This window comes from Schistocerca piceifrons, chromosome 8, assembly GCF_021461385.2.
Source record: "Schistocerca piceifrons isolate TAMUIC-IGC-003096 chromosome 8, iqSchPice1.1, whole genome shotgun sequence".
Lineage (NCBI taxonomy): Eukaryota > Metazoa > Arthropoda > Insecta > Orthoptera > Acrididae > Schistocerca > Schistocerca piceifrons.
The window spans coordinates 275,043,687-275,057,191 of NC_060145.1; the positions used below are offsets into that span (position 1 = coordinate 275,043,687).

The 13,505-nt window shown below is 42.6% G+C and overlaps 1 protein-coding gene across 1 annotated transcript in view; it reads right to left on the minus strand.

Annotated features, from left to right (window-relative positions):
* Positions 1-372: 372 nt before the first annotated feature.
* The window catches only part of LOC124711728 (alpha-tocopherol transfer protein-like), a 119,907-nt gene continuing 106,774 nt past the window's right edge, over positions 373-13,505 (minus strand). Inside the window, exons 4-7 of the mRNA XM_047241936.1 lie at positions 9,153-9,405; positions 2,133-2,243; positions 1,933-2,038; positions 373-1,853 (exon numbers count right to left, since the gene is read on the minus strand). Coding sequence (XP_047097892.1) covers positions 1,702-1,853; positions 1,933-2,038; positions 2,133-2,243; positions 9,153-9,405 — 622 coding nt within the window. The 3' untranslated portion in view covers positions 373-1,701. The remainder of the gene's footprint in view (positions 1,854-1,932; positions 2,039-2,132; positions 2,244-9,152; positions 9,406-13,505) is intronic.

Sequence of the window (13,505 nt, forward strand, 5' to 3'; positions counted from 1 at the left end):
TTTCGAGTATTAAAATATGTGACGTATAAGGCCGCATCTTTTGACTGGAATGACTTAGAAGCTTAAAATTTTTACACCTCCAAGGGACCATTGACCATAACATGTGACATAAATTTCAAATTTTACGTCCACCCATTCCTGAGAAAAATGGTTTTCCACAGTCGCTCAGCCAGGGAGGCAGACATACAGACAAACAGACAGGACAGATACACAAACGGACGGACAAAAAGCCATCCTATAAGGGTTCCGTTTATATGGATTGAGTGATGGAACTCAAAAAATGTTCAAATGTGTGTGAATGCCTAAGGAACCAAACTGCTGAGGTCATCGGTCCCTAGATTTACACACTACTTAAACTAACTTAACGCTAAGGACAACACTCACACCCATGCCCGAGGGAGGACTCGAACCGATGGCGGGAGGGGCCGCACGATTAGTGACATGGCACCTTAGCCGCGCGGCCTTTCCGCGCTGCGATGGAACTCCAAAAACGTACAATATTGCCTGAGTCGTAAGGGCAACTACACAAATGAAATTACTAATACTAAAATAAATTTATTGGTATAATTATCAACATTAACAACGGAAACCGCACATGACCGACACTAATGGTCATTTAAAGTAAAAAATCTTACGTTCCACAGATTTTGTATAGAAATCAAAACAAGAATACGTTTACACTACATGAATTACCTATAGAACAGATGATATTGATTTTTCACATCAAAATGACTTACAACTGAAGACAATAACTTTTAACTACATATTTTTCCGACTTTACAACGGAGTAAAAAATCTTACTTTCCACAAATTTTGTACAGAAATCAAAACAAGAATACGTTTACTCTACATGAATTACCTATAGAAGAGATGATATTGATTTTTCACATCAAAATTATTTACAACTGAAGACAATGACTTATTAACTTCATATTTTTTTGACTTTGCAACGGGTAGCCATAGAGTTTTAATTATCACTTCGAAAAAATAAAGTTGTGTAATTAAGTTTTTGTTTGCATGAGTATATTTCGCGGTCCCGTTACACGTTGAAATCACTGCGCCACAACATTGCAGCTCCCCCTAGAGGGTCCTAAATAAAACGGTGCTGCCTATTGTTAGTGTGGAGCATCGTGTGGAAAACGTTGCAGGTGAACCAGGCTGTCCAGTCTTTAGTCGTCTGGATTGGTCTGACACAGTGTACACCATTCTCGCTGCCGCCGAAAATGATTTACCGCACGACAATCCACTCCACGAATGAACTGTGCCATTTTGCTCTGGTCCTCCTAGCTGCATGCTGCGGTACTATGGAGTGGAATGTCTACCAAGACTGCAGACATGTCACTGCAAACAAACAATTCTGTGACTTTACTTTTTTGATGTGATTATTAAAACTTTATGGTATCTGTCCCGTGTATAAAGACACAAAACATCCCTGGCAGGAAACTTTTCAGGAAAGTCGTAAGCCTTTGTTGTTGGCATAAAGGAAGAGGAAGATAACAGGACTCAATGCAACATTATCACTGACCAGTTTCACCCTGGCAGAGTCGTTCCGCAAAGACTCTCGGAGCTGAGGCGACTTAAGGATGTTGGATTTGTTACAACTGCCTCAGAATAATGCTTACGGAAATAAATGAAACATAAAACTGTCAACATTCGTAGCACACAGTTTTCAGTCATCAGTTGATCACGTGGCACTGATATTCAGTCGATGTCGAGCTTCTTGAAGCTTCCTTCCACACCAAACAGTTCTCCAGCGCTTACTGACTTGCCCGCTCGCTTAGACTCGTCAGATTTCCATGACTCAGTTTCTATGTACCAGTCGCGGTTAGCCTCGACCTTAGCTTTCAGCACTTCTGTAAAAAGGAAGCACAGTTTCACCGTAAACGCACTCACTGAGACTGCGTCAACTCCATACAGCGTTCTGATACTCACCTGACAGTTCTGCCATGGTCGCCTCTTCTCCTCCGAAATCTTTGGGTAGAATACTTCTCGGTATTCGCGAGTACAGAGGTTCCAGGTCAGTAGAGTAAAAGTACATCTGAAAGCAAGAAATATTACTTTCTCAGCAAAGAAAAATAAACCATCGTACATTATTGTTAGGAATATGCAGGTAGTTATTTTTCTGATCTTACGTGGTCCATTAGCTCTTTCTTCATTAAAGGCTTCACGACGCCCATAACTTTGTCTGCCACGGCACTCATATTGATCGTGTTGACGCTCTTCATTCTAATCCGGAGACCTTCCTAAAATTCAAAATGAATACACTTAATACTTTTATATTTTCAATCTACAGCAAGCCGCAACATCTTCCAGAATATATAAAGTGTAACGAGTATAAGTGCAGTATAAGTGAACAAATCAATGAGGATTTGCAGAAAGTAAATGCGTGGTGTAATAACTGGCAGTTATCTCTCAATATTAGTAAGTGTAACCTACAGCGTATAACAAGGCGAAAATCCCCATTAATGTATGAGTACAAAATAAAGTATCAGTCTTTGGAAGTGGTAACATCAGTCAAGTATCTGGGTGTGACTATTCGAAATGATCTCAAATGGAATGATCAGATTACACAAGTACCGGGTAAGGCGAACTCTAGATTGCGGTTTATTGGTAGAATGCTGAAGCGATGCAGCCCTTCAACAAAGGAAATAGCTTACAATACGTTAGTTCGTCCAGTCTTAGAGTATTTTTCGTCTGTATGGGGCCGTTACCAGTTTGCTCTCATTCAAGAGATTGAGAAGGTCCAAAGAAGAGCGGCAAGATTCGTGACTGGTACATTTAGCCATCACGAGAGCGCTACAAATCTCATAGAAAGTTTGAAGTGGGACACACTTGCAGATAGACGACGCGCTAAACAGAAGGGGCTGCTCGCTAAATTCCGAAATCCAGTCTTCACCGAGGATGTAGAGCATATATTATTACCAGCAACTTTCAAATCGCGTAATGATCATCATTCAAAGATAAGGGAAATAAGAGCTCGTACTGAGGCGTTCAGTCAGTCATTTTTCCCTCGCGCGATCCGCACGTGGAACGGGGAGGGGGGGGGGGTGATATGACTTTGGCGCGAATTGTGCGCTCCGCCACACACCGCTTGGTGGCTAGCGGAGTATATATGTAGATGTAGATATTTTGTCTTTTCTCTGCATCGAACAGTCTTCCTACAAACACACCACAAACTTTATGACCTGATGTTTTCTGCACGGTCGTAACTGTACCACTAGGTGGACTACACCTGTTAGTATAAGTTAACCATTTTGCATCCACATGTCCGTACCTCAACACCCGACCTGCTGCCCCAGCGAAAACACTCCTAAACTTTAATGGCTTGCTCTTGCCACAAGTACTTATAGGAACTCATCAATCTAAAAATATACTATTCCTCACAGCTGAAATTATTAGCTAGAAAATGAAGTAAATACTGACGTAATGTTGATCAATACACCGCCATCAGTCAGCAACAGCAATATCTGCACTTATACCTGTTACGTTATAACTACATTAAACAGTTTTGCAGCAGACTAAATATATTTCATAAATTTTCATTTAAGAGAAAAATTACATTATTGCATGGCCTTCCCTGATGTATCTGAACACCGAATTTATTTCCACGAATTAGTCAATTTACTATGGTAGCAGCGCCATATTTAGAACCCTAGGTTGAGTCTATGGAGAAGGGCTCTACCATGAAAAGTTTAAGTGTGAAAAACAGCATTTTGGAGAAATTTGTGAATTACAAGCCTATAACACAGATTTAAAGGTTTATTATTTAATTGTAAAAAATTTTATTATACAAGTTATGATTTGAGGAACTGATGAAATAAAAGATTAAAGAAATTTTCTTTGACACTTCCCTTTTTAAATTCTTCTTTCTTATTACGGGGTTAGATTGTACTTTTTGGCGGTCCATAGCAGTACAGGGTTTCGACGTGAAACCTCCCTGATTTTCAAATGGAAATTTAAAAAAGCTACGAGACATACATAATTGCGGTTTGCGGCGTCATGTAAAGCAAAACAAAAAGTTTTGTGTATGGCCTTTTTTCCTGAATGATTCCTCGCCTTTGTTTCAGGTAATAAATAATAACCAGAAAATACTACGTCTCAAAAGAGAGCCCATTGCTGTCCAAAGAAATTTCCGACGTGGGCCACCGAGCATTGAGACGATTATGGCTTGGCGTGTCAAGTTCTTAGCCACTGTGATCGTAAGAAGAGGGTCAGATTCTCACAGAAAGCGCGTATCTGATGAAATGGTAGAGCAGATGAGAAAGACCTTCCAAAGGAGGCCATCCAAATCGGTTCGCTGAGCGCCTCGCTCAAGAATCATGAGTTGCTGAATGTACGGCTTCGCTTGCACGCTTACAAAGTTCAAATTGTTCAAGCATTGAAGCGAAACGACTTGTAGTTTTGCCACGAATTTGCTATCGAACCGTTGGACCTAATCCTGCAAAAGCAAAACTATCTAGGAAATGTCGTTTTCTCTGACGAAGCTACCTTTCAGAAATGTGGTTAAGTTAACCGACACAGCATTGGCATCTGGGATTCAGAAAATACACACGGTTTTCGGGAGCATTTCAGATACGGCGAAAAGGTAAATGATATTGTGCGCTGTTGAAAGACAGTAAAGTTGGATCAGTTTTCTTCAACGAACGAACTGTAACACGAACCGTTTATCTGGATATTCCTGAGGAATTTGCTGTCTCTGAGCTTCTTCCCCTTCTGCCAAACGCGATCTTCAATCGGGATGGTGCACCACCACACTAGAGTTTGCATGCTCGTCACTTCAGGACGGAACATTTTCACAGTGATGGGTAGAAGGAGGACCAACTAAGCGGCCGCCGAGATCCGCGGGCGTAATCTCTACAGATTTCTTCCTGTCGAGTCACGTGAAAGGCATTGCATGTACCTCGCCGATAGGGAACTTGGCGATCCCAGCAGAAAATTTGTGGATAAAATGTGGACATGTGTGACCTGCGCTTTCTTCTGACTACTGAACCGAAGTTTTTGTTCGAGTGTTCTACGACAGATTATAGTTAACAGAAGCGTTAACTCAGCACCAAATTCGAAATAGAATCTGATAGGGATTCCATCGAGCCCTGGGGCTTTAGTCAGTTTTAACGACTTCAGCTGTTTCTCAGCGCCACTGACACTAACATCTATTTCACTCATGTTTTCAGTGATACGAGAATTTAGTAGGAGTAATACTCCTGAGTTTTCCTTTGTGCAGAAACATTTTAAAACACCGTTAAGGTTTTGATTTGCTGCCCTTAGTTTCAGTTCCAGCCTCATTCATGAGTGATTGGACGTCTATATTGATGCCACAAACAGCCTTTACATATGACTAGGATTCATTTGGGTTTCGTGGAAGATCGTTTGACAATATGATGCTAAGGTAGTCACTGAAGGCTTCACGCGTTGCTCCCTTGACTGCAAACGCGTTTTATTCAGCATCTCTCTATGGTCCTGGGACGCGATTCTAGAATGATAGGGCATCAGCCAATTTTCTCCGCAATGTCGAAGAACATCTCACACTGACATTTAATGGGCAATGGATTGATTGGAGAGGTCAACTACTTCGGTCAGGTCGTTTCCCAGATCTTAATCCCTCGAATCTTTTGGTTGTGGGCACACCTGAAATTCTCGCAGTAATCTCTGTTTCTTTAGAAGTTTGTTTACAGTAATTGTATACCATGGAGAATATCTCCCATTGTGAATTGTCTTACTGGGTACATATCTATCCAGTGCATGGTCAACTATTCTTTTAAACTTGCGCCTTAATTCTCTACCTGCTCCTATCCTGGGCTAAAAGTTTCAAGTTCCTTATTAAGGTATGACACCATTGTTTCTCTGTCTAGTTTGCTGAACATATAACTCTTTCTGTTTGTTTTAGTTGCACATGCTGTTTTGATATTCATTGTTGCATTCCAAAAACTCCTGGGATGTGGTTCTAGAATAATAGAGCATCAACCCATTTTCTCCGCATTGTCAGACAACATCTCACACTGACATTTAATGGGCAATGGATTGATTGGAGAAGTCAAGTACTTCGGTCAGGTCGTTTCCAGATCTTAATCCTTCGAATCTTTTGGTTGTGGGCACACCTGAAATTCTCGGTGTATGCAAGCCCCATTGATAATGTAGAAACACTACAGGAACGCGTCATCAAAGACGCAGGGCATCTGTGAACAATCCGGAGTTTTTAAGAGATATCGCCGCCTGGAGTGGCCGAGCGGTTCTAGGCACTACAGTCTGGAACCGCGCGACAGCTACAGTCTCAGGTTCGAATCCAGCTTCGGGGATGGATATGTGTGATGTCCTTAGGTTAGTTAGGTTTAGGTAGTTCTACGTTCTAGGGGACTGATGACCTCAGAAGTTAAGTCCCATAGTGCTCAGAGCCATTTGAACCATTTTTAAGACATATCGATCAAAAGAACGCCTCACTGTGAATGGACTCCACACCGAACATAATCTTTAGCGATGGCTCAAGTGCAGGTCGTAAGTATCCAGATTACATTAGACGCCTCGCTGTTTCACAGTAACAGAGTAACGCTTTCTCATTCGTTCATTCATTTGTTTACTGCATTCTGTAGGTCATTCGTCATAGCAAAGAGCCTGCAGCAGAAGAGATATGTTTCACAACAGCGAATATGAACAAGCGACCATAGCTCTTGAGGTACCCATTTTAGAGCCCATGTTTCCTGGATTTTTTCTTGTTTTGGACCATACTGCCACCTATTAAAATATGGAGAACTTTTTTTAAAGCCCTCTATTAAGCAACCTAGTGTATGTGTCGATGGTCAGTTTTCAGAAGAAATGTCGATTGTGAATGGAGTTCGCCATGGTTGCACTGTCTCTCCATTACCTTACAGCATCTATCTTGAAAAAATTTTCCGCGATGCTCTTGATGGAAGTATGAAGGAGTGATGGTTAATGGAACTATCATCAATAACATTAGATATGCTGATGACACTGTCTTAATTGTAACCTGAGAATACGCAAGAACTACTAAGCACTGTTACTGAAAAAGAGTTACGTTTGAACGTCAAGAAGACAAAATACGCGTAGATATCTGTGAGCAGAAACCGGGATGAAATTCAGGGCATTTTTACACTCTGTAATAATAATACGAATATTTTTGGTGTCCAAGCAAAGAAAACTGGGAGCGCTCTCATGAAATTCGCTGCATAGTTGAACAAGCCAGTAGTTCTTTCCAAAAAACGTAGGAAGTTCTGACTAGCCGTGAACTAAGTACTACACTTCACACTCGACTACTTCGATGCTACGCGTTCACCATCTTACTCTATGGAGTTGAGTAATGGACAATTGCTGCAGTATTAGGTAAGCAACTGGAGGCATCTGAAATTTGGACGTATCCAAGGATATTAAGGATACCATGGACAGATGAAGTTTCAAATGCAGCGGTACCGCGGCGTATCAATTAAGAGTTAGAAATTATCGATACTGTCAAGGTAAGAAAATATAAATATTGTGACCATATAATGCGCAACAACAGATACAACTTGTTGCAGCTAATACTTAAAGGAAAGATTGATAGCAGACGTGGCCCAGGGCAAAGAGGGTTATCCTGGCGAAAGAACTGAGGAAAGTGCTTTGGATGGAGCACACAGTCGCTGTTCATAAGAGCCATAGGCAAACAACAGATCTTGCTACTAATTGCCAGATTGTTTGGAGGACGAGGCACTTGAGGAGGAGAAGAAGGAGGAAGAGGAGGAGACTGTCTTATTCAGAAAATGTAGACAACTGAGGAGCCTAGTAACCTGACGGCCAAGTCCATTTTTTTCGATTTTCTGATATCGATGTTGTTTGCATTATTTTCTGTAGTGAATCAGATGGTAGCTTCCATTAGCACCGTAAAACGGACGAAAATGGTTTAAAAAGCCGTTGATAAGTGCGTCTTTGCTTCAAAAATGCCAAGTCCAAGCAGATGTTGTTTCAGAAGAAGTGACCAACTCCATCAGTAGCCAATCACAACACAAGACTCTGTACGTGGTACCCATCTTCCTCTGTGGCTCCCACAAATGTTGAAGATGTAGAAACGTTAGTAGGAAAACATTTCGGTGAAAACTGACGTGAAACAGAGTGACTGCAGTGGTATAGCAACATCACAAAAAGAAGCTTCTGGTGTGAAGGAAGAGGAAGAGCCGGCCGTTGTGGCCGAGAGGTTCTAGGCGCTACGGTCTGGAACCGCGCAACCGCTACGGTCGCAAGTTCGAATCCTGCCTCGGGCATGGATGTGTGTGATGTCCTTAGGTTAGTTAGGTTTAAGTATTACTAAGTTCTAGGGGACTGATGACCTCAGTAGTTAAGTCCCATAGTGCTCAGAGCCATTTTTGAAGAGAAAGAACATTGCGAATGTAAGAATACGGGAGAAGATAAGAATTTAGTGGTGAGTTCATCTGGTTGGTTTTTTACTGTTTCTTTGTAAATGGTTGAAACATGTTAAGTATTTATCTTTTTTATTCAATAACAATCAGTCCTAAAATTGATGTTAATTGCACATTCTTTTGTTTTAGATGCTTCAGCTAATAAAAGTTTCAGTTTTATCGTTCAGTTTTTAACTATTTTTTAATATAGTGGGAACTAATCTAAGAAGCATGTGGATACACTTTGATTTAGTTTCAAAAGCGGACAAATCAAGTAATTGGTATCAAAGCCGTCCAGGTTCTGCTTTTACCCATTAATATGGCAGAACTATTATTTTTGCCATGTTTTCGTTAGCGAAAGTCATTTGTTTGATATAAAAGAGAGCAGAAAAAAAATTCAAAAGGGAAAAAATGGTTCAAATGGCTCTAAGCACTATGGGACTGAACATTTGAGGTTATCAGTCCCCTAGACTTAGAACTACTTAAACCTAACTAACCTAAGGACATCACACACATCCATGCCCGAGGCAGAATTCGAACCTGCGACCGTAGCAGCAGCGCGGTTCCGGACTGAAGCAACTATAACCGCTCAGCAACAGCGGACGGTTCAAAAGGGAAAAAGAAATCAAAACTGGACTTGGTTGTGTTAGATATTTGGCTCCTCAATCATCGCAGACTTATTCAGGAAAATTATTTCTTACATTAATTTGCGAAGCGGCGGTTAATACAAGAATTCTATGCTGCTGGGCCTGCTGCGACAGCCTGTGTGCCCACCTGCACGTAGACCATGTACTTGCGCAGCACGGTGAAGTTGCACCTGGCCAGGTGTCCCATGGCGAGACCAGCGGTGTCGTATATGAAGTGGTAGCCGGGAACCGTGCCGTCCTCCCGCAGGCTCGCGTCCATCGCCAAGAGGAATACCTTGGTGGCGTCGGCGTGGTTGAACTTCTGCGGATCGGTGTCCGCCAGCTTGACCACTATCACCTTGTTGCCTTCGGGGTCCCTCTTCGGGAGAGAGGCAATGTGTCTGTGCAAATAAGTCCTTTGTTACTCTGGGCTTAAAACTTTTCTACGCCAACATAATCACATCAAATAGCAAGACAGAGAAGACAACAGATTTTACTTATTAATAGGAAAAATAGGAAAAATTCCATTCAGTTTTTCCAAAATATCTGGGGAAACAGTCCACTACAATATGCAATTACATCGCTTTACAAAAAAAATCGAAGCACCAAGACCACAAAACTGTAGGCCTATATCTCTGACATCGATCTGTTGTAGAACTTTAGAACATGTCTTTTGCTCGCATATCATGTCATTTCTGGAAACCCATAATCTACTCTGTAGGAATCAACATGGATTCCGGAAACAGCGATCGTGTGAGACCCAACTCGCTTTATTTGTTCATGAGACCTAGAAAATATTAGATACAGGCTCCAAGGTAGATGCCATTTTCCATGACTTCCGGAAGGCGTTCGATACAGTTTCGCACTGTCGCCTTTTAAACAAAGTAAGAGCTTACGGAATATCAGACTAGCTGTGTGGCTGGATTGAAGAGTTTTTAGCAAACAGAACACAGCATGTTGTTCTCAATGGAGAGACGTCTACAGACGTTAAAGTAACCTCTGGCGTGCCACAGGGAAGTGTTATGGGACCATCGCTTTTCACAATATATATAAATGAACTAGTAGATAGTGTCGGAAGTTCCATGCGGCTTTTCGCGGATGATGCTGTAGTATACAGAGAAGTTGCAGCATTAGAAAATAGCAGCGAAATGCAGGAAAATCTGCAGCGGATAGGCACTTGGTGCAGATAGCGGAACAAACACTGGTAGCAGTTACTTCTGTAAAATATCTGAGAGTATGTGTACGGAACGATTTGAAGTGGGATGATCATATAAAATTAATTGTTGGTAAGGCGGGTGCCAGGTTGAGATTCATTGGGAAAGTCCTTAGAAAATGCAGTCCATCAACGAAGGAGGTGGCTTACAAAACGCTCGTTCGACCTGTACTTGAGTATTGCTCATCAGTGTGGGATCCGTGCCAGGTCGGGTTGACTGAGGAGATAGAGAAGATCCAAAGAAGAGCGGCGCGTTTCGTCACAGGATTATTTGATAAGTGTGATAGCGTTACGGAGATGTTTAGCAAACTCAAGTGGCAGACTCTGCAAGAGAGGCGCTCTGTATCGCGGTGTAACTTGTGTCCAGTTTCGAGAGGGTGCGTTTCTTGATGAGGTATCGAATATATTGCTTCCCCTTACTTATACCTCCCGAGGAGGTCACGAATGTAAAATTAGAGAGATTCGAGCGCGCACGGAGGCTTTCCAGCAGTAGTTCTTCCCGCGAGCCAAACGCGACTGGGACAGGAAAGGGGGGTAATGACAGTGGCACGTGAAGTGCCCTCCGCCACACACCGTTGGGCGGCTTGCGGAATATAAATTTAGATGTAGATGTAGAACACATGGCTGGATGTCAGTGTATCTTCGTACACATGCCCATGATTAGAGTTGCAATTCTCTGTGACACGTAGAACGGCCACAAGCGTCGACTAGCATTGTTACCAGACCTGGGAGGGAATATAGTGGGTATGAATATTGTCAGATGTTGACTGGTCACTGAAGGAAACGGAGATGTCACATACTCGTTTGAGACAATGTTATCAGCACCTAAAATAATATAAAAGGAGGATCGTTGTGGGTCTCCATTTGACCAGCTGTTCGAATCGTTGCAACATCTACCTTTGTATGGCAGTCGGGTGTAACGGCAGCCCGATGATGGGCTGCATGGGAGCGTGAGGGCAGGCCTAATCGTCGTCAAGGTTCCAGCTGAGCACGTCTGACCACCACAGGTAGTATCGCAGTATCGCCCACCAAGCGTATCGTAACCGCTTCGTATCTGCGCCTGCTACCCTAGAGCAAGCAATGGACTCCCTCCAACATACTGTGCATCTTACATCATTGTTTGCAGACTATCAACAGCCGGACTAGGTTTAAGATTGTTGACATTTTCTAAAAAATATCGAGAATCCAATATATCGATTGTTTGAAAATCTTTCGCTCACAGCCATCGATATATCGGAAAGAGAACCGATTTATCGATATATGTAAGGAAGAAATGTCGGCGTACCGGCCTGTAAATATATCGGCTGCACACTGTAAATATACTGCCGGTTTCAGAGTTGTATATTTAACTATTGACATATTGCGCCCCCATGTGTTACGTCTCATGCGACAAAATCGTGATGCCATTTTTCCGCAGGACAATGCACGTCCACACATGGCACATGTCTCTCGGCCAACGAGATCCCCTGCTCTGTCCCCACTGTAACAAGTGTAGGACCACCTCGGATGTCAACTCTGTATCTGAATACTGATTCAGGATACCAAAGACAAGTTACAACACTGGTGGGCCAGCTTGCCTCAGGAGATGCTACAACGGCTTTAAGATACATTTCCAACCGAATCAGTGCTTACATCCACGAAACAGGGGGTGCAACGTCAAACTGGTACGTGGGCTCAAACTGACAAGTTCTTACCAAAACTGAAACGATTTTCTAGTCACTGAAATAACGTCACATGCCATCTCAATTCGTGAAGATTCATATCGTTACCTCCTCCCCATCTGGTTGCTTCTCTGTTTAGGGTTTCGTGTCTCAGTCGGTAAACATGGAACCCATTTAGGATCGCTTTGTTATCCGTCTGTCTGTCAAGTTGAAATTTATGTCACATACTGAGATCTATGGTCCCCTGGCGGTGTAAAAAGTTGAAGTCTCTAAGTCAATGCCATAAAACGATGCAGACATTAACGTTACATATTTCAATACTCGCAAACTCACTCATCAAAACCTATAGTGTACTTATCGTAGATCTAGAGTCATGAAATTTGGCAGAAACGAACGTTTTACAATTCAAGCAAAGAAGAAATCTGGAAACTGTAAAATTGTAGCTACGAGGGTGAGTCAAATGAAAACCTTAAATTTGTAATAACAATTCGCGCCGTTATCCTGTAAGTTGGTAAGCGTGCTACAAACAGTGTGCAGAGTGGCCTGTAGGTGGTAGGATAGTGCAGATGCACACATACCGTCGCAGTATCAGTATAAAGATGACCGCCCCACTTGCGACTTGCACCAAGGAAGAACAGCGTTCTGTTATCCGGTTTTTGCGTAGTGAAGGTGTGCAACCCATTGAAATTCATCGACGAATGAAGGTTCAGTACGGCGATGCATGTTTGTCACAGCAGCAAGTTTGCGATTGGAGTAGGAAGTTCGTAAATGGTGTGACTTCAGTGGAAGTTGCTCCTCGGCCAGGTCAGGCACAACGAGTTGTGACTCCACAGAACATTGCAGCAGTTGAAGCCATAGTGAAGGAAAACCGCCGAGTCACGCTGAATGACACTGCAGCATGTTTACAGATTAGTCATGGGTCAGCAGTCTCGAACCGCGCGACCGCTACGGTCGCAGGTTCGAATCCTGCCTCGGGCATGGATGTTTGTGATGTCTTTAGGTTAGTTAGGTGTAAGTGGTTCTAAGTTCTAGGGGACTGATGACCACAGCAGTTAAGTCCCATAGTGCTCAGAGCCATTTGAACCATGGGTCAGCACACCACATTGTGCATGATGTGCTCCAGTTTCACAAAGTGTCTGCAAGATGGGTGCCACGGCAGCTAACTCCTGAAATGAGAGAACGACGTGTTGATGCTTGTGAAGAACTTCAGCGCTTTGAACAAGAAGGTGATGGCTTCCTTGCAAGAATCGTTACTGGGGACGAAACCTGGGTTCACTTCCACTAACTGGAAACGAAGAGAACGAGCAAGGAATGGCGCCATTCCTTATCACCAAGTGATTTGCATATGTTTGTACCACTCAAAGACGAAATGGGAGGAAAGAAGTTCCGTTCTGATGAAGAGGTACGCGACGTAGTGCACGAGTGGTTGCGCGAACTACCAAAAGAATTTTTTGCTAAAGGAATTTATGCACTTTGTAAGCGCTGGAGGACTTGCATTGAGCGTGGGGGAGATTATGTTGAAAAGTGATACGGCTTTGTACCACTTCTGCTCAATAAATAATATTTAAAAAAATATTTAAGGTTTTCATTTGACTCACCCTCGTATATCACTCGAAAAAATGTTTTT